General features: G+C 45.3%; 1 protein-coding gene across 9 annotated transcripts in view; it reads left to right on the top strand.

Annotated features, from left to right (window-relative positions):
• REEP1 (receptor accessory protein 1) overlaps positions 1–23,268 on the top strand; it is a 120,701-nt gene that overhangs the window by 11,587 nt on the left and 85,846 nt on the right. For 3 of the 9 annotated variants that reach the window (XM_005292438.5, XM_024106473.3, XM_065597240.1), the window contains exon 1: positions 6,156–6,508. The exons of 1 other annotated variant lie outside the window; for it this stretch is intronic. In XM_005292438.5, coding sequence (XP_005292495.1) covers positions 6,477–6,508 — 32 coding nt within the window. In that variant the 5' untranslated portion in view covers positions 6,156–6,476. Of the gene's footprint in view, positions 1–6,123; positions 6,509–23,268 lie in introns of those variants that run through there. 5 more of the 9 variants (XR_010601635.1, XM_024106474.3, XM_065597241.1 and 2 more) reach the window with 3 other exon arrangements.

The raw sequence follows: 23,268 nt of genomic DNA, 5'->3' as shown, positions 1-23,268 counted from the left end.
ATTCTAGGCAGTCTGGATTCCCACAGAATGCCGTTGAAAAACCGAACAAGTCATTCCTGAGCACGAGGATCCAGATGTTTCATGAATTCAGGTGCAATTCTATCATATCTGGGAGCTGTACCCATTTTTAAATCATTCAGCACTTTATTCAATTCCAGACTAGTGAATGGCTCATTTTACTATCAGCTGGATTATTCCTTAGGAAATGCTGCCACTCGTCAAGTACCTGTCGTTTGACAACTCTGTCAACAGGAGCGTTGGCGACCTTCAACAGGTGACTGGCAATCTGATTTGGAGTAACTGCGGGCCTGCTTTGTGCACATGGATGTTGAGCCATATCTAATTGATGAATTAAGCTCCAGTTCTTCTGGTTTGACTGTGTAAAGTCAAGCGCCACTGTCACTTCCTCCCATCAAGCCCAGCAAGTGGTATCCAATGATTCTATAAGATTGTCCGCAATCTCCAGATAACCTGACTGCTCATGCTGCCTCAGCAATTCTGCACAGTCCTCATTCAAACATAGAATATACAATGGTCGGAAGCCATGTGGAATTGTTGCACCTGCAGCTTTAAAAATGGCACAACAGCAATGATGATTTGCATCTTCCACAGAGATGATATTTAATGGGATGGTTACGACACTCCATTCCAAGTACTTTGTAAAGGAGTCCCATTCTGCCTTCTGGAAGTTCCATCTAGGGTTCAGTATGCTCCTTATAATTGGAAGACACATTCCCATCTGAATCACCGATGGATGATGTTGGCAATGTGGAAAATCATTAAGTACAGTACATGCCGCTGGTGTGGGTGATTGACAAACAACGTGACCCAGCTCAGGTCTGGACAGCAGTCCCTATTCCAGTGTGCTGAGTGAAAGGTACCACGCTGCTTAGGGAAGCCAGTAGAAAGAGAAGAACAGCATGAGGCCATCCTGCCTTTTGAAACAAGTTCATTGAAATTTGGAAGAAATAACCAAGGTCAGAAGTCATTCTTGGCATCCACCGCTAGACAGACACAATGGAACAGAGCTCTTGCAAGCTAAGAAAGATGGGTCCTTCAACCAACGGTGAGTTGAGGTCTCTGGAACTGAATATAGGTGAGAAACCTTCTTAGGCAAAGATCTTTCACCTAAGAAGACATGGGAAGCCAGTACCTTATACTTTTGTGGAAGGTCAAGACAGAGGGCAAGTCAGCCGTGGCTGGGGAAAAAGAGTGACTGGTGAGAGAAACCATCTTGAACAAAGCCTGTATCTTGCTAGATTAAGTTTTAGACTTTTAGATGTGTGTTTTCACTTTTGTTTTACTTGTCACCCTTTCTAACTTTATTCTTATTACTTGGCATCACATAACCTATGTCTTATTGTTAATTAATTGGTTTTATTCCTACTATAAATCACCTCAGTGCTGTGTTTAAAGGGAAGGGTGTATTTACACCAGTTAAGTTAATAAGTTGTGATGTGTTTTTGTGTCTTTAGAGGAACAAACGAACCATATTATTTCTCTGAACTGTCCAGGAAAGGGCTGGACATTGCGGAGCACACGGTTTTGGGAGTCGGACTGGGAGTGTGTTAGGGTCATCCTGCTGGTTGTAACCAAGGCTCGTGGAAGCCAGAATGGTGCTGTTTGGCTGTAGACAGGCTGCTCGAGTGACAGCTGCTGAACCAGGGCTGTGTAAGCACACAGACAGTCAGGATGTGAGCTGCATGCTTGTAGGCTGGTTGTGAGCAGCCCAGATTTGGACCTCCAATAGCAAAGCAGTGTGAGGCACCCAGGGTTACAGGGCAAATGGTGACACAACCCCTTGCTGGTCTGGATTGCACCTTGGAACCCCAACAGGACTATCACAGCCTCCCTGGACTTCTGGTATGCCTGCTGCAGTTCCTTTTCTTTCACACAGCACTGCTGCTTATTTCTGTCATATCCCCTTCATCTGCATCCCTCATGCAATCTGCTTGTAGATGTCCACGTTTCTACAACTGCTCCACAGGGCAGTTGCAAGGGAAATTGGGAAATGTTGTTTCCCTTGTGGGAAATATAGAAAATTGAGTTCATGTTGGAGTTCAACAGCCAATATTTCTGGTGGAGCTGGAGAACTTCAGTTCTGCTTCCTTGTGCTTACTTACTCAGAAGATGGGAGAGGCAGGAGAGCTTGCAAATCTCTCTTCCATAGAGGATAGGACTGGCATATGACTTTTTAAAAAAAATCAAGGGGTAAAATTCTGGCCCTGTTGAAGTCAATGGGAGTTTTGCTACTGACTTCCGTAGGATCAGGATTTCACACAGGAAGTTTTTTGCATCTAGATGCAGTTCTCCAGTGTCCAGATCCTGCCTTGGGGTGCCATTCCTTGACTGCTGTGGAAAGGGCATTTAGGGAGAAAAATATTATTAGTGACATTGAAATGCATTGGACTGGAAGAGTTTGTTTTGAAGGGACAGAGTGGAAAAATGTTAAATATTCAGTATAGTGGCAGCAGCTCTAAAACAAATGCAGGCAACAAATTTTAGAAATACCCTGGCTCCTTAAATGTTTTAAAATAATCTACTTTCCCTTGATTTCTCTTGGAATATAGATTATCCAAAATAATGTGTATACATATATGCTTCTTGGTGGAGCCTAGCTCGTCTACTCACCTGTCACATCGGTCTTCTCTTTCTGAGTTACTTTCAGGTTCTGTTTTAGCCATACAGTCAAACCTCTGCAGAAACATACCTCTTCCTTATTTACAGAGGAAGCCTTGGAGACTTTCAAATGTACTGCTCAGACTCTACCACAGGCTTGTCCCAATACTTGGGACATAGCATTTTCTAAATGACCTGTATATGCCTCCCAACTGATTGTGAGATGTCTCCTGTCTGCGACTATCAAAGACGGGAGGGGTTCCATCAGAGGGAATGCCTTATAGTTACAGAAATTTCTCCTCTTCCTGCAGTTAGTGTTTCCTGACCAGCTTCAAGGTCTGACACTGTCACAGTGCCCTGTGAGTGGCTATTTTTTGTAGTGGTTCTGGAGTTCTGGCAATATTCAGATGTCTGGGGCCCTGCATGGATTGCTCAGCTGTAAGAATTGCACCTCCACTTCTAGGGCCAAAGGGGGGTAATCTGATTCACTGGAACCATGGTGCAGTCATTTAGATCTATGTCTTCCAAGACTATGACTAATTTCCCCTCCAAAGCTAGTTACCTGGTTGTTAAACTTCAGCTCAGTGGGGGCCTCATTGCTGATGTGGAAGGTGCAGGGTCTTCACTCCCTGTTTAAGGAAAATTACCATATATTCTTATTTTGTTTGAGAAACAAAGCTCAGATAATACGGTGACAGAATCTTTCTAGGGTGTTAGAATGTACCCATCACCATAGTATTCTGTGCAAGTTTGTGCAAAATGTCACATTAACATCCTATGACACCTGCAACGTCTGTCACCCTGAGTGTATAAACAAGCCCCAAAATGTCGCTGGAGCTTTAACCCTCTTCCTTTGTCTGTCTCCCCACTATTCCTTTGTAGACTGGGTCAGCTGGTCCAGCAACAAAAGAAAGGCTTTCAACAAGCAAAGCATTTCTCCAAGCCTTTATTCTTGAGCTTTCGTGTGCACAGGTTGTAACAAAAGGAAAAAGCAACTGTTACCCAATACAGAATCAACCAAGATTGAATGGGGAGGCAGGGGGGGCTACCAATGAATCTATGAATGTATCTATCAATGAATACAGTATCTGAATACCTTGCTCTCCCTGTATTTAACCAGGTAAGTGTTTATATCGTTTCCAGGGTTTGCTCTGGCAGCCTGATTAGGCTTTTGGTCCCCAACCCTGCTTTATTACCCCACTCCACACTTGTGTGAGGTCTGAATGGGAGTTAGTTCATTCTAATCAGGTTGGACTACCGCACCCTGTCACGTATGCCCTTAGATCGGCTGTCTTTTCCTGTCATGTCATTGTGTTATGCTTAAAATATACGGCAAGATCCCCGTGCAAGTACTTTGTTTTAAGTTGATGTCTACAAATCACTATACAGGCCAATGGTATCATATAATTAATAACAACATAATTAATAGTGATTGTGAAAAGTAAAACTTGTAGAAGTGCAACTTGAAACCCCCACCGTAAATAGGTGCACCCACACCTTGAATGATTGGTCTAGTTCTGGTCGCCCCATCTCAGAGAGAATATAGTGGAACTGGAAAAGATTCAGAGATTGGTAACAAAGATGATGTAGGGTATGGAACAGCTTCCATATGAGCAGAGACTAAAAAGATAAGGTCTGTTCAGCTTCGAAAAGAGATGACTAAGGGGACGTATGAGAGAGGTCTATAAAATCATGAACAATGTGGAAAAAGTTGATGGAAAAGGTAAATACTTCTCTCACAATACAAAAACCCAGGGCTCACCTGATGAAATTAATGGGCAGCAGACTTAATACAAACAAGAGGAAGTCCTTTTTCACACAACACACAATTAACCCGTGGCACTCATTACCATGGGATGTTGTGATGGCCAAAAGTATAACTGGGTTCAAAAAAGAACTAGATAAGTTCATGGAGGATAGGTCCATCAATGCCTATTAGCCAAGATCGTCAGGGATGCACCACAGGCTCGGGGTAACCCTGAACCTCTGACGGCCAGAAGCTGGGAGGGGAAGACAAGGTGGCTCATTCCAAACTGCTTTTTGCTGTACACTCCCCTGAAGCTCTGGTACTGGCCACCAGGGGAGTCAGGATACTAGGCTGGATGGACCATTGGTCTGATCCAGCATGACAGTTCTTAAATGTTTATGGTGTGCTGAGACTTTCTTGTCAACATACAAAAAACAGCTACCACTTTGCTCCTCTTTGGATAGCACTGTGCTACATATACCAATGAACCAGCCACTATATAGATTCCTGGGTTGTAGTGTGGGCTACCTAGCACTATTGCTACTCTGGAGTGAAGGAATTCCTCCAGCAAGCAACCCTGTTCTGAGAAGTTATGACCAATTTCTATATAAACCTGTTTACAGCAACAAATCCTGCAATCCAATCTCTATGATCTCTCCCTGGTTTGTATGGTAAACCAAACTGCTCCATGGGCAATAGCAATGCCCAGCATTGTACATCTAAAGCGAATAAAGCTGGAATGCCCATTTTCAGCCCTGATATCCCCCAGATGTTGTTTATAGATCGTTCCAGTTACAGACTGCATCTGTGGTCATAAACACAGTTCCCCCTAGTGGAGGAATAGACCTACTACAGGAACTAGACCAATTCCAGACTTCACTGTAAGGCTTCCACTGCAGAAAGTAGTAAATGAGATTTTGTGGCTAGTGCTATGGTGCTTCCTGTGATGACTGGCTTCAGAAGCATGTATATCTGTCAATCAACCTTCCAGTGCTGCAGCGTGGGATGCAGCCCCACATAAGGATTCCTGTCTATCCTATGGGGCCGTCAAGCTGTGATGGTTTAAATGAGGGAAATTTCAGAATAGTCCCGTGTCGATTTTATAAGGCACATTGATGGGCACAGAAAAATCCTTCATCATCATAATGAGAAACTGCTTTAAAAATGATCTAAAATGAGGGACTCTCCCTCTAAAAACTGGGTAAGACTTGGAGGCTGGTCTGAATCCCCATATCCTGAAGAAGACGCCTGAAGCGGTTGAAGAGTCAGGGATTATTTTGGAGTGGATGTGATCACAGTGCATTGTCACACAGTGGGACAACGTCATGACTTTGCTATGCCTATGTTATGATACATTGTGTTGTGTCACCGTGTTCTCCTGCTGGACCAAAGAGGTAAAGTAGCAGCCACCAGTGGCCACCTAGGATTACATGAATTATAGCCACTTTGCTTTCCTTCTAGCTGCTCCGAGACAGAGGAGCTAGAATTTGGAGCAGAGACTGTCCTTTTGTTCTGTGTCTGTACAGGGCCTAGCCCAATGGGGTCCTGGTCCAGCAGGGGCAGCAAAACAAATAATAAAAATTAATAACTTAGATCGCCTTTGGCTGGGAGCAGTATAGGGACTATGATACACAGCCGGGCTAACAAAGGTGGTAGTAACCCCCCAGCCAGTTCGTTACGTTGTTAAAGCTAGCGCTGGTCGGCAGCGATTTGAAATAATCCCAGGGAACAGAATGAAATACCCTGGGTTCTATCAAGGGAAACGTGCGGGGCACATGGGACCGTCTCCAGATCAAAGCGGGGCCTGCAGGCAGCCAGTGGCGAGAGAGGCTGGAGCCAGAGAGAAAGTGAAAACACCGACGGGGCTTGCAGAGCTGTGGGTGCGCCGAGCCGTCGATGACTCCTGGTGTCCTGCCCAATCCCCTCGGCAGCCGCTCGCTGGAGCCCCTTTGGCGTGAGCAGCTGCGCGGAGTGAGGCTGCGCTGAAATGCCGAATGGCTGAGCCGCTCGCTCTGCTCATTCCGGTGGGAGCCGCAGACAGACATATTCAGGGACGGAGAAACAGGGGGACCCCTCCCTGGCAAGAGAGCGGCACCCTGCACACAGCGCCATGGTGTCATGGATCATCTCCAGGCTAGTTGTGTGAGTAGATTGTTTTCTGTATTGTTCACCGCAATCCAGTCCGCCCCTTGCGTTGCGTGTGTCTCAGGTTTGCGGACACACTGTGTGCAGGGCAGGTCTTGAATGCTGTTGCTATTAATACTAGATCATGACTAGTCAACTAAATTTAGCAGGTTGTTACTAATGGGTCGTTTGGCTGGACTGGGGGGGAAAGGATTATTACATGGATCAAACCGTATTTTACACCGTGGGAAAATTACAATATGAAAAAAAAAAATGTGATCCTCTGTGGTACAGCGCAGGAGAAAAACCTTTGCCAGCCAGGCATTCGTTCTGCGTTTCTTTGGAGATTGCTGAATAAGCAGGGTGGTTTGCACGGCTCTGTGCTTTGCAAATCAAACCACCGGGGGTGGGAAGCGGAAAAAAAACCAAGCACCAAAGGAAAATAAAAAAATTCAACTTGATTTCAGCGGCACCGCTTTGTTTATTGGAAAATGGCACATCTGGCTGATAATCGCTAGGGGGCGCTGCCCGGAGGGATCGGAGGGGGCGGCGAGGAGCGGGCAGTGTCATTTTGTAATTACCTGTCATAAAAGGGAAATATCAAATTCTCCTACCCTGTTGGCACCCCCAGCCCAGAAAACCCCCAACCAAACCTATGAATCTAACGTGGGGGGGGGGGGGGGGGAATCTTGTAGCCTCCTCACCCTTGTGCCAATTCCATGCTTTTTAGTGAGTGCTCCTGGCCCTACTGTAGGTTGGGAATATGTAAGATTTCACTGGGAATGCTTCCCAGGCACAGAGAGAGAGAGAAAAGAGCAGCAGCACATTCCCTATACAGCCCAATTTGCTGCATCTCTCCTGGAAGAGACTAAGGAGCATTTAGTGCTACTCTAAGGGGTTTATGGTTAAGGTGGGGGAGCACAGGGGCTGATCTGTTGTCATATTTTCCCTTCTGGAATGGTCAAGGTTAGAACAGTGATAGACTCAACTAAATTGGTCATTTTCCTGTCTGGGCATTAAACAGACTGAGGCGGACACAAGTGATGCTCTCAAGTCATGGTGGTTGATCAGTTGCAAGCCTGTCGCTTTCTTTGTTTGCAAGAAGCATGCAGGGATGTTGCACAATCAGCACAATTTAGAAATGATATTTTCAAGGTCTGCCTCTGCCCAATGAAATTAAAGACAAGGGGATACTAGCTGACTCTCTGTAATCCTCAGAAGCAGGTCACACATTCAGAGGTGGAGTTTTTCTGCCCCCCCCGAGTAGAATTATGGTGTCTTTTCCTTTAAGCCTCCAAGTTATATGATCTGGATCCAGCTGCAGCTGTCGGTAACTGTTGTTGGGTTTGCACTTTATTCTGGGGAAGCATGTTAAATATTTAAATGATTTAATATGAACAGTAGAACTGGGCAGATATCATTGGTAATAATATGAGACATCATTTCAAGGCTTCATTTCATGTCATACAAGGCTGTTTTGGACCCCCCCCCCCCGAGAAATCGGTTTATCACCACATGATCCAACAGAGTTCCCAGGAACAAAGAACCAGTGGGAAACCAAAGGAAAGATGGTAATTTGACTTATTAGACTTCAAACACCTGATTTCACAGAACACACCCTGTTTGATAGAAATCTTATTGGGGCAGGATATTCAGCATTTGATATCTGCAGTAACGCAATTAACTGAACACGGTCTCATCTGATTTCTCCAAATGGCAGGTTGGGTGTCAACTCTGAATTTGGAGGGTCCTACTATTGATTTGTTCTGTTTTAATTCTGATAATAATCATAGGATGGTGGAGAAACGTTGCAAGGAAATGTAGTAATCCAAGCTCAGCTACCTCTTCCTTTGTGCAACCAATTAGTTTTAATACATGCCACATGTCTTAAAATCTAATCTAATCTCACTAACGGGCTATGAATTTCCAGTTCACCCATAGGTGCAGTTTTCTGTCACACACTGCACATGTGACCTTTGGATCATTACACATGCAGGCATTAACACACTGTAGTCTAGTTAGGGATATTCTGTGCCCATCCCTTTGATTTGTTGGTTCTCTGTTGAATCCTGGTTTACATTCATAAAGGGGAGTGTTGCATTATGCTCTTAGCACTCCACCTCACTGCAATAGGCTTGCAATCAAGTCCTTAATGGGACTGCAGCTCAGTTGATCTCTAGTGATAGAGAGATCCACAGTAGGCAAAATAATGCCTTGCCCAGGCTCCTGGGAGTTTTCACTTTGGCAGCCTCAGCATCCCTGTTGTCTGTATCTATTTTTCTAAACCACATCTTGCTACAGGTTAGTTGACAGGTGTGTCTCATCTGCTTAATATTACTAGTGTTATCAAGACCCCTTGTTCTAGGTGCTCAACAAACAGAACAGAGACAGTCCCTAGTAGGGAAGATCTTCATGATTACTTTAAGGGCCCAATCCTGTTCCCACTGGAGTCAAGGGGAGTTTTGCCACTCATTTCAAGATAGGCCCCACAGGATGTTCATTTTTTCACTAACTTATTTTGCATCCTGGAGATGTTTGATGCTTTGCCCTTGACTGAGACATTCTAGAAATACAAGAACAAAATTGCACCATTATTAATAGGTTAGTGACAGCAAATTATGCATCAGGTTTCAACAGAAAGAACATTTCATATACCACCTGTGTCTGTTTCCCCATCTGTAACATGTAGCCACTGCCCACTACTGGATGGAATCTGAGTTGATCAGTGGTGTGTCCTATCCCCTATATTGCCTACAATTTTAAAGGAACTGTCACGCTGTCTAGAGTAATTCATGACTAAGTGCCAATCTCAGGCCAAAAAACAGGAGTACTTGTGGCACCTTAGGCCTGGTCTACACTAACCCCCCAATTCGAACTAAGGTATGCAACTTCAGCTACGTGAATAACGCAGCTGAAGTTCGAAGTACCTTAGTTTGAACTTACCCCGGTCCAGACGCGGCAGGCAGGCTCCCCTGTCGACTTTGTGGTACTCCTCTCGCCGAGCTGGAGTACCGCAGTCGACGGTGAGCACTTCCGGGTTTGACTTATCTTGTCCAGACGAGACGCGATAAGTCGAACCCAGAAGTTCAATTTGCTTGCCGCCGAACTACCGGGTAGTGTAGACCTACCCATAGAGACTAAATTTATTTGAGCATAAGCTTTTGTGGGCTACAGCCTACTTCATTGGTTGCATAGAATGGAACATACAGCAAGATATTTATGCATACAGAGAACATGAAAAGGTGGAAGTAGCCATACCAACTGTAAGAGGCCAATCGAGATGAGCGGTCATCAGCAGGAGAAAAAAAAACTTGAAGCTGGTGGGTATGTTCTATAATTAGATTTCACCAACCTAATAACAAAATGTTAACTCCTGGATCACTGTAACAGTCTTACCATGGAGTCAGAGTCCCCTTGGGTACTTCAGTCTATCTTGCTACTCAGGCATGTGGGACTTAGTGATAAATAGTCACTTACACAAAAATAAAGTAAAGTAAATAATATTCAGGTTGCTCCCAGTCTCAAGAGATGCTTCCCCCAAACAATTTGTACCTTAGATCTCACACCAAAGATTGCTAACTAAGCATTTATTAACTAGAAAAAAGAAATTAGAGTTATTCACAGGTTAAAGCAGGCAACATAAAAACAAATGAGTTACGATCCATGGTTCCAAAAGGTGACAGACCTGTACTGATCTCTCCACTGAGATGCTTAGAACTAACCCAGGTTGACCCTGGAGAGCTCTACTTTTGTGAGCATCTTTATATGCCCTTCCCTCAGAGCTCAAACTAATGAGATGAGGGCTCCTGCTCATAACTTCATGGGTTAATGGAGCAAATCAATGGAGTTTTTGGTCCTACAGTGGACCATTTACTTGCTCTTCTCAATGGGTAAGGGAACCACTCTTCCTGCCTAGGTTCACAAGTTCAGAGCAGGCATTTTTACAGTTGTAAAGCAAGACTTACATATTGCCTTATAGCAGTGGTCCCCAAACTTTTTAAGTTGAGCTCCCTCTTATTCCAATGTAATCTGCTTGCACCCCCTCCCCAGGAGCTGCAGTCAGTGCTGGAGGCAGGAACAGGGCTGGAGCAGAGCTGGGAGGTGCTCCCATGCCCTGTCACTCCCCCAAACATTCCTCTGTACCCCCTAGAGTAGCATGCCCCACAGTTTGGGAACTTCTGCCTTATAGGATGAGATACAGACATCACAAGTAAGATTAATGCATGCAGCAATTTACAAGCATTTTAGAGAGTTGTCACAGGGTCCACTCACAGCTAGGGTACCTCTTCCTGGTTGCTCTGGGGATTAGTTCTTTGCAGCTCCAACACCCCTTTCTGTCAGTTCCTCTTCCAGTTTTTTTTCCTCTGAGACAGGGTGCTCCTTCACACTCAGCCCTCTAGATTAGGAAAGTCTCTCTATACAAAATGGTAGACTTCCCTTCACTACCCTGACTGTGCTACTTCTTTAGTGGCTGGTGGTAGAAGCCAGCCCAACCATTTACTCCAGGTTCTAGTCCATGGACCCTATCTCTAGGGACAGTGACCTGCTCACTGCTAGATTGTGTTGCTTTTCCCCTGGACACCATCCTACATCTCAGCTCTACCTTATGGTTCCCCCAGCCTTCTGGGTTTACCAGCCTAAATGCCCTTCTCCTAGGGAGCTATAATTGCAGGGTACCTAGCACTATAGCCTCAAACACACCTCCCTTCTCCTGCAAGTGACTGCAGACTATTTCCCCTATAGCCCTTCTCTGTTGCCAGCTTCCTGGCTTTATACCAGTCCCTACTGCTCCTCCCCAACTGGACTCTATCCTCAATCAGTTCTTTAATCCCTGGCCCTTCCCCAGGTGCAGTTTATCAGGTTAATTATCCTCATTTACTGGCTCTGCCTTGTGTGGGCTAAACACCCCATCACTAGTGTAGACACCAAACTCAGTCTTACAAGTCTAACACCTGTCGGAAACAATATTAACATACAAGGGAGCTGATCTGATTTCTAGCGTGAGTTTGTCAGTGCTCAGCAAGAGCTGGCATCTGATTTACCAGCATCACAGGAGGTGCTCCTTTACTTTAAGTGATAGGTGCCTGTAGTGTTGGAGTAGATGGACTGGAATTCTATCTTTGCTGTTGCTGTGATGTTCTCATTGGCCAGGGTGTGCAGCATGATGACAGCTGTGAAGCCCTAGATGCCTGTTCTGCCTCCCAGGGGAGGGAATTAGTCTGCAGAAGAGAAGAGTGAGCCGGGATTTGATTGCAGCCTTCAACTACCTGAAGGGGGGTTCCAAGAGGATGGAACTCAGCTGTTCTCACTGGTGGCAGATGACAGAACAAGAAGCAGTGGTCTCAAGTTGCAGTGGGGGATGTCTAGGTTGGATATTAGGAAACACTATTTCACTAGGAGAGTGGTGAATCACTGGAATGGGTTACCTAGGAAGGTGGTGGAATCTCCATCCTTAGAGGTTTTTAAGGCCCGGCTTGACAAAGCCCTGGCTGGAATGGTTTAGTTCAGGGGTTAGCAACCTTTCAGAAGTGGTGTGCTGAGTCTTCATTTATTCACTCTAAGGCCAGGTCTACACTAACCCCCTAATTCGAACTAAGGTACGGAACTTCAGCTACGTGAATAACGTAGCTGAAGTTCGAAGTACCTTAGTTCGAACTTACCTTGGTCCACACTCGGCAGGCAGGCTCCCCCGTCGACTCCGCGGTACTCCTCTCGCCGAGCTGGAGTACCGCAGTCGACGGCGAGCACTTCCGGGTTCGACTTATCGCGTCCAGACAAGACGCGATAAGTCGAACCCAGAAGTTCGATCGCTCGCCGCCGAACTACCGGGTAAGTGTAGCCAAGGCCTAATTTAAGGTTTCATGTGCCAGTAATACATTTTAACGTTTTTAGAAGGTCTCTTTCCATAAGTCTATAATATATAACTAAACTATTGTTGTATGTAAAGTAAATAAGATTTTAAAACTGTTTAAGAAGCTTCATTTAAAATTAAATTAAAATGCAGAGCCCCCCATACTGGTGACCAGGACCCTGGCAGTGTGTGTGCCACTGAAAATCAGCTCGTGTGCCGTCTTTGGCACGCGTGCCATAGGTTGCCTACCCCTGATTTAGTTGGGGTTGGTCCTGCTTTGAGCAGGGGGTTGGACTAGATGACCTCCTGAGGTCTCTTCCAACCCTAATATTCTATGAATTCATTAGTTAATATTTGAACACATTTTGAAGATGGAAAGTGATGTAGAAATGCTTGGTACAGTATTATGATATAAATCCTGTTATTTTCTAGAAGCATGGAAATAATCTATATGCTGCTTTTTGCATTGGATATTTTTCCTGTGCTTGGGATCACACAAATAAAAAATTCTGCTCCAGCTTTGGAAGTTAGTTCAATATGTCACCTTCTCTGTGGAAAAACCTTTTGATTTTTAACACATGGAAGATGGGGTGGCCAGACTAGATCAGACCACTGATCTAATGACGTTGCAAGTTGTAACTTGGGTACTGGAATCCCTGTAGCAATGTACTGAAAGGTGATCTGCAGATTTAAAATAAATTAGGTTTGTGCTGTCTTGTGTTACTTTATGATGTGAAGAAAGGGCCTGAGCAAGTGGGCTTTTTTGTTTAGTTTTTTTTCCTTTTTTTAACTGTAGAAATGTCATGTCTGATATTTTCTGGTGTTGCTGGAGAACTTGTTGGAGGTCTCAGAGATATTCATTGTGTGTTGTCATCCCATATTGAAGGGATGGGGATATTGAATGTAACAAGCAAGTGTCACTGGAGCTAAATGGGTGTTAACGCAAACAAAAAGCAAAGAGTTTTTCAACAGAATGATTAAAAGTTCCTGCCCGCTCAATTGCTTAGCTTTCACTCTTTTGTGATGTCATTTCAATAGCTCTCCAATTGCCATAGGCGTCTATGGTAGGCTAGATCTGAGGGCCAGACCTTCCACAGGTGTAAATCACTATCGCCACTGATTTCAGCCATTGATTTCAATCAGAGGATGCTGATTTATACCAACCAAGCCCTCAATTTTTAATATAAAACACAAGCAGAAAAATACCCAAAATATTTTTCATTGACCAGCTTTTTCAGGCCTTCTATACACATGATAACGAAACAACAACAACAAAAAAGGCTCTAGCCCAATTTGTCTTCCTTTGCAGACCATCTTTAATTGGGAGCTGTATGATTGTGAAAAGGAAGCCAGTTTGCTGTGCCAGCCCTAGGAGACATATTAGGAGTGTGGGTGTATGTTTTGGTAAAGACCAATAAATTAGATCTAGGCCTTTGGGCAGCTCAGTATCTGAGTGTATCCCACTGGTGAGTGTGTTACAGGTCCTCCGCTGTGCCAACCTCAGAAGTTTGGAGTTATTACATCCCCCAATTACAGAGCTTTGGTTCAAAGTGTAGCAGCTTCTGCTTTTAGCTTTGGAGAATTCCAGTTCAATCCCTGGTGTGTCAACCAAGAGGGCACTCATCCCAAGAGCATTAGCCTGCCCCTCACCCGATGGATTCCTCCTCTGCAAAGAGCCTTCTGTCCAATCCTTATGCTGTTTTCCATTTGTTGGCAGATGACATGGAGGAGTTGTGGCATCAGTGAAGTGAAAGGCATGTCACATACCAGCTGCTGGGCTGTGGCTGCCACTTAGACTGTGCCATGCCAAAAGACAGCATTGGCATAGCAGAGCATGAGTAGCCAACCTGGGTTATGTGATGGTTTTCATAGAACTGCAAGCTTTATATGAACCTAAGCACAGCCTGGGAAAAGGATAGAACACCAGCCATGAAGTGAACATACAGGGTTTGCTGGGCTAAGCGCTGCTAATAAATGCACCACATAGGAAAAAATGAATGTGATCCACAGAAACATAACCCTTTCAGAGGTTGCATAGCCCTTGTCACAACTCGCCTCACTCCTATGCATGCCATATGCCATTACTTGCTGCAGTGTCTGCTACTTTGCTTAGGGGGAATGTAACCTGCTGGTACAAGTAATTGACAGAGGAGGATCCCGCACAGGTGCAGCATTTAGTTTGCCCTTCATGTGATATGTGGGCATTCTGTCTGGGATAATGCTATCGTCTGATTTGTCAAATGTGACCTAGATTTTCTTGCACAAACATGAATGTGCTGTAAATGTTAGGCCACCTCTACACTACAAACTTTGGTCAAGGCAAGTTAAGTCTGCATAAAGCTGCCTCCGTTAGCATATCACTTGCACACTTGGCTCCTTGCATCAGCGCTGCGCATACTCACCAGGAGTGCTTGTGATGCACCATGGGTAGGTGTCCCGGTGTGCAACCCGTCACCGGCCAATGCACAGTCTTTTGGGAAGTTTCGGTAATATATGGTGGGGCAGAAACGAGTCACATAGGTGTGACTGAGAGCAAGGGGTCAACTTCCCAGTGTGCAACTGTCCCTATCTCATAATGTCATCTATAGTCCATAATTTTTGTGCCTTTGTTTAAAATTCCCATGAACCCGCATGGCCCTGGAAGCCTGCACAGCTCTGTGCTATTTTCATGAACGTTGCAAACATAGGACGCATGATCCTCCAGTATTTGCAGAACCAAAAAAGAACCAAATCAATGGAGAACATGACAATTTCTGGGACATAGTGAGAACCAATTCAAGGTTGTTGGGGTTCATGGATCAGCAGCAGATGGTGGAGTGCAGCTTCTGGGCCAGAGAAACATGCACTAAGCAATGGGATCGCATCATAATGCAAGCTTGGGATGATGAGCACTGGCTGCAGATCTTTCGGATGCACAAGGCCACATTCCTGGATCTGTGTGCTGAGCTCACCCCAACCGTCCAATGCAGAGACACCAAAATGAGAGCGGCAACTATAGTGGAGAAACGAGTGGCGATCGCACTGCAGAAACTTGCAATGCCACATTGCTACCGGTCAATGGGAAAACATTTTGAAGTTGGAAAATCCACTGTGGAGGCCACTGTCATGCAAATGTGCAGGACCATTAATTGCCTCCTGATACGCAGGACTGTAACCGTTGGCAATGCGCAGGCCATAATGGATGGATTTTCAGCAATGGATTTCCCGAACTGCAGTGGAGTGATAGATAGCATTCATATCCCTATTTTGGCACCAGACCACCTTGCCACAGAGTATGTCAACAGAAAGGGATCACCGAGGATGCTTCACCGACATCAGTCTTGGCTGGTCAGGGAAGGTGCATGATGTGCACATCTCGAAGAGCACAGGATTGTTCAGAAAGCTACAAGCAGGGGCTTTCTTTCTTGAAGAGCAGATTACCATTGGGAATGTTGAAATGCCAATAGTGATCTCAGGGGACTCAGCTTACCCCGCGCTCCCGTGGCTTCACTAGCCACCCTGACAGCACCAAGGAAGGATTCAACTACTGGCTCAGCAGGTGCAGAATGACAGTTGAATGCACTTTTGGTAGATTGAAGGGACGCTGGCGTTGTCTAGTCACAAGATTGGATCTCAGTGGAAAAAAAATCCCAATGTTTATAGCTGCCTGCTGTGTCCTGAATAATATCTGCGAGGCAAAGATACTGTCAGGGTGGAGGTGGAGCAGCAATCTGCTGAGTTTGAACAGGCTGACACAAGGGATATTGGAACAGCTCAATGTGGAGCTATATGGCTCAGGGAGGGTTTTGATAGAGCACTTTAACAGTGAGCCACAGTGATGTATTGTGGTGTACTGTGCTCTACCTGGGCCTGCTATTTATTTTATTATTAGATGGACCTATTTATTTTGTGGTGCTTGCTGCACATTTATTATTATTACACTGTGTTTGTCATCGATCCTATGAGGTGTCACCCTGCACAGTAACAAGCAAGTGGGTGCTTTCAGAACTGCTAGGCACTCTTCAGCATATGTTGTGAATTAATAAAGATTAATTATTTTTGAAATAGTATAATTTTATTCAGCAACAAAACCAGGGCAAAGAAAAATCTGTGCAATTTAAATGCAAATACATAAAAAACTTAATAAGTTAATGGAACAGAACTTAACAAGGGGAAAGAACAGTGAGAGCTCTGGTTGGTGTATGTGAAGTTTGTGGTTGTCCTTAATGTCCCTTGGGGTTCAGTGGTAGAAGTAGGACAGCAGTGGAGTGTTAAGTGGGGGTGTAGGGAGATGCTGACGTGGAGTTCTCAATGGACTGCAGTGGGACATGAGCCTGGGATTGTTGAGCTTGTGGTCCACAAGAGTTTGCAGCATCTCTGCTTGCTGCCAGAGAACCCCCATTATGTCCTGGTACATCTCCCTCTCCTTTTCCTGCTGGGACTTTCTGTCCACTTTTTTCTTCTCCAGGCTGTCTGCAATATTCATCCTCCAGGCCCTTCGCTCACTGTCTGATGCAGCGCTGGCTTGCAGGATCTCCTTGAACATGTCATCCTGAGTCCTCTTCTTTCTCCCCCTTATCTGGCTCAGGTGTTCAGCGGGTGTTTAGGGGGGAGCCCTGAAAGCCGCAATGGCAGCAGCAGCAGATAAAACAAAGGTACTATTGTCAATATAGTCCCAATGAAAAGCAGAAGTTAAGATTCAGAACTCCCCTCCCTTGCTCTCCTAAAGTTTCAAACAAGACATGCTTATTGCTGTTTCTGCTTTGGAGTGCTCGTGCCCGGAACCACTCACAGCACCAGTCTTGGTGCGTATGGCCCACCAGGGCCAAGGGAAATGAGGGAATTGCTCAGTTGCATGAAACTATGAGCAGGGCCGGCTTTAGGCCGATTCAGTTGATTCGGCTGAATTGGGCCCCGGGCTAAGAGGGCCCCGCACCGCAGCTCTCCACCCCGCCCCCAGCTCACTTCCCCCTCCTCCCCTCTCCTGAATGCTCCGCCCCCTGCTCCTCCCCCTCCCCTGCTTCCCGCAAATCAGAGGTTCGCGGGAAGTCTGAAAAGAAGCAGGGGCGGGCAGGCAGCACCAGGTAAGCTGGGGTGGTGGGGGGCGCGAGAAGGGCTCCGGGAAGGCGCGGCCCAGTCCGGCCCCGGTTCCGGCCGAGCGCGCCGGCCCCAGTGGCTCCGGGCCAGTTTGGCTCCAGCCCGGCCCCCGCGGCACAGCTCGGCTCGGCTCGGGTCCAGCCTGGCCCCCGTGGCGCGGCTCGGGTCGGGTCAGGTTTGTCCCGGCCCCCGCGGCGCGGCTCTGGCCCGGCCCGGCCCCCGCGGTGTGGCGCTGCTCGGATCTGGCCCGGCCCTCGCGGTGCGGTTTGGGTCTGGGTCTGGTCCGGCCCAGCCGGCGCGGTGCGGCGCAGCTCCGGCCGCCGAGTGGCTCTGGGCCAGACCCAAGCCCGGCGACCCTGGCCGGAGCGCGGCTCAATTCCAGGAATCCCAGGAATCAGGCCCCGCTCTTGCTAAAGCCGGCCCTGACTATGAGTATAGGGTAATGGCACTGAATACTGGCACCATTTTCCACAGGCAGTGGTGATTCTAGCTGTTATCTCACTGCTGAGGGTAACAAAGGCACTGAGAATACAGCTGGTGCTGCCCCAAAGCTGCCCAGGCCTGTATGCTGTTAGCCTGTGTACTGCAGTGGTGCCTGCTGAAGTTATCACTGACTGGCGTGGGAAAGTGTCCTACTGCGGGCTAAGAAATAAGACTGCCATCCCTAGAAACCTTTGGGAGAGGACTGCAGAGTACCTGCACGAAAGCTTCAGTGGGATCTCTCAGGCTTCAAGAGACATTCCTGTGTTCATAAACAATCTGCTTCTCATGGCCCCTGTTGCCTAACCCTACAGGGGAATGAAAGCAGATACGGGCCTCTCTTTGTTGTACCACTAACTCTTCTAGTATGAATAAATGGATGAAAAGTCATTAACTGTATCCTGTTAAGTTGGGGGCACCATCAGTACATCACTGTAATGGGAGATACAATTACACAGGACTTACCCAAAGCTCCTTCCCCTGCATCAGGCTTCCCTGTGCTCGACTGCTGGGATTGACTGGACTGAGCGAATGAGTGAGGGTGGAGGAGAGCGAGCAACAGAGGGAGTGGGGATGGAGTGAGCGGGGGGCAGAGCCTCAGAGAAGGGGCAGGGCAGGGATGGGGCAAGGATGTTCGGTTTTGTGCAGTTAGAAAGTTGGTAACCCTATGATGGGATGACAGTGAGGAACCTGAGGACAGGCTGAATGTGGTCAGAGTATATGAGGTAGATTAACGGCAGCCTTGCAAACAGACTGAAGAAGGACAAGGTAGGTATTGTAGAGGAGGGGAAGAAGGCTATAGTTGCACTAAAATGAGTGGAGCTAGAGACAGAAGATCAGGTTTCAGGACGGACCTATATTGACGTGGGAGGATAAGGAAAGCAAGTGGACGATTGACTCCTGGGCTGGGAGTGACTGGAAGACAAGCAGCAGAGCCTCTGTAGATACTGTCCTATCACGTTTAATAAGGCTCTGTTGCCCCATTCTTATTGCTAGTGAGATGGTAGTCAGCCAATAAAATCAACCAACGAGGCTATTTCTCTATAGAAAACAAGGGTCTTTTTTTTTTTCATGGAAAAAATGGCAAATTTCACAGAGCAACACTAAATTTAATATATATGTATGTTAAAGGCCAACATCAATCAGTCGATACTTTGTGAGGGGCTAGAAAGTCCAGGAGAGTCCTAAACACAGGAACCAAGAATACCCACTCACTTTTAGGTTTATGGAGATTTATTGGAAAAATTCCAAGGATCACAGGGACATCTTCAGAAACAGAGCAGTTCAATAACTAGGTTGGACATTAGGAAAAAGTTCCTAACTGTCAGGGTGGTTAAACACTGGAATAAATTGCCTAGGGAGGTTGTGGAATCTCCATCTCTGGAGATATTTAAGAGTAGGTTAGATAAATGTCTATCAGGGATGGTCTAGACAGTATTTGGTCCTGCCATGCGGGCCGGGGACTGGACTCGATGACCTCTCGAGGTCCCTTCCAGTCCTAGAATCTATGAACATCAGCTTCAACAAATGTTTCGGAGCTTGAGTTCATTCTGCTGCTTCTTTTCATTCAGCTCAGTTGAGCTGATTTCTTGTACTTCCTGAGTCTAGAATCTAAGTATTTTTTACAGAAAGTTAAAAACTGTCCAACATTTTGATTTTTTTCTAGTGTTCAGGAGCAGTGATCAGCTTCACATTGAAGAGTAAGGGTGGGCTTGTGCTTACGGCATTGCTTGGGGCCTCAGGCGATGTGGGTTCTAGTCCTGGCTCTGGTACAGATTGTGTGGGTGTGCTTGGTCCACGAAAGCTTATGCTCTAATAAATCTGTTAGTCTCTAAGGTGCCACAAGTACTCCTGTTCTTTTTTCTTGGGAGGTTAGTTTCTGTGTTTCAATTCTGCATCTGTAAAATGGGGATAATAATACGTCCTTTGTCTGTTTAGACCATATGTTCTTTGTGGCAGCTCCTAACGCAGTGGGGTCCTACTCAAACTTAGAGGGTGGGACCTCTAAGCACTACTGTAACGTAAATATTAAATGCAAAAAAATTAGAACAGTGGTTTTCAAACTTTTTAGGCTGAGTACCCCTTTCCAAATAATGTAATCTACTGCATGCCTCCAATTGAGATAGGGTTATAATATACCTATGAAAACAAAAAAAGGAAGTCTGTGAGGGATAACACAATGCACAAGCCCTCAGCGTGTATTGTCCCAGATACACTACTACTGCAAATAATAATCGTAACAAACAATTTTATTATAGCTATACTTTTGCCTTGGATAAAAATAGTCCCTGAAACAAATTTCTAGTTGTTGTAAAAATTAAATTGGAAATTTTCAACCTCATTTTATTGTAATTAATTAAAATGAATGAAGTCTCCATGCTGGTCTCAATCACTCAGAACTGATATAACCCGTGATAGCCTGTTCATGACTAAGCATTTGAAAATGCCAATCATGTATTTTTGTTGATGATAAAAAGATACAGAAAAGGAGGCAAAGAAAAGTTCAGTATCCACGCATTTCTACAGCTGACCTGGGGTAACACAAAAATATATTACCGGCATTTTTAAATTCTTGGTGACTAACATATAGTACTTACTGATGTTAGTTAAAAATAGTAATAATAAAATACTTACCAATCATTGTGATGGATATTCCTGCTTTTTAATCACACAAATCACTGATGGCAGGGAAAATTGGAGAGAGCTTCAATCGCAAGTCATTTTTGGCATTTAATCTCTGACACTACTTGGTCTTGATCACCGTGAGGGCAGAGAATCCAGTCTCACAAAGATACATTGTGGAGAACAGCATCAGAAACTTAACAGCTTATTTTGACAGGTCTGGGTAATCGTCCATTCTTGGTGCCCAAACGTCTGCCAAAGGTTTGCATGCAAATTCTGATTTAAGCCCACCGTCAGAACAGAGATCTAAAAATTTCTCCTGCTCATGCACTGACAGATGAGGGATTGAGAGAGATTCAGGCACCTCAAATGGATTGCATATCCAGGTGTTTGCATTGTCCATTTTGGGGAAATATTTTCCAAGCTGTTGGCTAAGTTGTCGCTAGTGCTCCATAATGTCAGCTTTTACACTCTCATGGAACGGCATATTGTCATTTGTTTCAAGAAATTCTTGCAATGTGGGAAAGCAACAATCACATTTCTCTTTAAGCAGCTATCCCAAAACAGTCGTTTCTTAACTGTGGATTCGATTTTGTCTTGTGTTTTGACGTTTAAGCCCTGCCGACCTAAACTGAGCTCATTGAGGCAAGAAAAAATGTCTGCCAAGTAGGCTAATTGCTGAAGCCAGGCAGCATCTTCCAAGCAAGAAGACAGTGCAGAGGGGTGGTGATCGGTGAAAAAAACGTGAAGCTCACTGCGCAGCTAAGAATATGGCAGCACTTTGCCACATGACAGCAGCGAACCTCAGTGTGCATTAGTAGCATCAAATGGTCACTTCCCATTTCGTCACACAGGGTAGCAAAAATTCTTGAATTTAGAGGTTGAGCCTTAACGAAGTTAACCATTTTGACTGCATCAGATAACAATGACCGTTAAGACTTCAGGAATTTTTTTGGGAAGCAAAGGGCTTCTCTGTGGATGCTGCAGTGCATCCGTGTGACTTCTGTTGCTAGAGCCTTGATGCAAACCATGACTCCACTGCTTTCCAGTCATTGATTTTGCCCCATCAATACAAATCCCTACACAGCGGGACCAATCCATTCTATTCTTACTCATGAAGTTATCAAGTGAGTACAAAAATCTCTTCTCCTGTTTTTCAGGGAGGCAGAGGACAAAAGAGAAAACCTTCACGTATGGTACTTTCGTACATATAACGAACATAAACGAAAAAATTTGCTAGGCTAGCTAAATCCAGGGACTTGTCTAGGTGGAGAGAATAATAGTCACTGTTTCTAACATAATTCACAAATTAAGAGAGAATATTTTTGGCCATATTGCCAGTGCAGTGCAACGCAGTGTTATCAGAGAGGGGTATGGTATCAAGTTTTTTTTCCTGCTTGTTCACTGAGCGTCACTTCACCAAGTCTTTCCCAGCAAGCATAATTAAATCTTTTGCAACAGCGTTCCCCGATTTAGCCACTTGGTAACTCACAAGGTCTGAAGCTCGACGTGCAAATTTATGTTTCCCATGCAAGAATTTGATTGCAGAATTACTTTACTGCTTTTTAGCTCTTCCAGTTTGTAATTGAAAAACTTGTCTTTACACTGATTGTGTTTAGTCTCTAGATGCTGGCGAAGAAGGAATGGTTTAAGACTGACAAAACTTCGCAGCATAGGACACACTGTGGCTGAGGATATCCAACGTCCTCAGTCCATGTAAATCCAAGTTCAATGTAACTTTCATCATACTTGCATTTTTTTTTTATGCCTTTTCTTTGTCCTGCCCTGTCACATACTTCCCAGGTTGAACTTGTAAATCATGCATGGCCTCCTCTGCATTCGCATCGCTACAGCCAGCAGTAGTGTTAATCAGCTGAAACGGTGGTTGCATTGGGCTCCTGCTGATCCCTCGGCGTTCCACCCTTTGCTAATGTACCAGTCTTGAGCCAATGATCCATATTTTTTCACTGAATTGAAGACTAAAAACTCTTATCTCTGACCTCAGATGTCAATAACGGCTTGAAAGAATGAGGCCAGTTAGACCTCATTAGAGTTAACCTCATTAGTGAGGTCAAACTGGCCTGATTCTTATCGCGTTTATACGTGTTTATAGTGTTAATCTCACACAATGGAAAGGAAACATACACCAATGCGGCTGTAACTTTAATTGGAAGGAGATTAAACGTTGATTAGATTGCCATATCTTACTAAATAAAATGCGTTGTCCGCCATTACAGGGTTTTCTCGCATACCCCCTGATGAGAGCTCGCATACCTCAAGACAGCTTACATCGGCCTAACTCTGTAAGTGTCTACACTGAACTGTAGCTCCCACCAATGTAACTCACCCACAATACCGATTTAATAACTCCACCCCATCGAGAGGCATAGAGCTTAGGTCAATGTAGTTAGCTTGATGCCGTGTCAGTGTAGACACCGCATTACTTACATTGACTGGTGCTGCCTTTCAGAAGCTGTCCCACAATATCCCACACTGAGAGTTAAATCGGTGCAAGTGCTCCTGGTGAGAATGCACACCACCGACACCAGGAGCATAGTTCAAAAGCGATTTTATTACTGCATGGCTGTACATCGATGTAACTTAGTTCGATTTAATTTTGTAGTGTAGGCCTGCCGTTAGAGTAGGGTGATCAGATGTCCCGATTTTATAGAGAAAGTCCAGATATTTGGGGCTTTGTGTTATAGGTGCCTATTATCCCCCCCCTCCCCGTCCCGATTTTTCATACTTG

This window comes from Chrysemys picta, chromosome 5 (genome assembly GCF_011386835.1).
Source record: "Chrysemys picta bellii isolate R12L10 chromosome 5, ASM1138683v2, whole genome shotgun sequence".
Lineage (NCBI taxonomy): Eukaryota > Metazoa > Chordata > Testudines > Emydidae > Chrysemys > Chrysemys picta.
The sequence above is the reverse complement of the archived record's forward strand: the minus strand, read 5'-3'. Positions and strand labels throughout refer to the sequence as shown.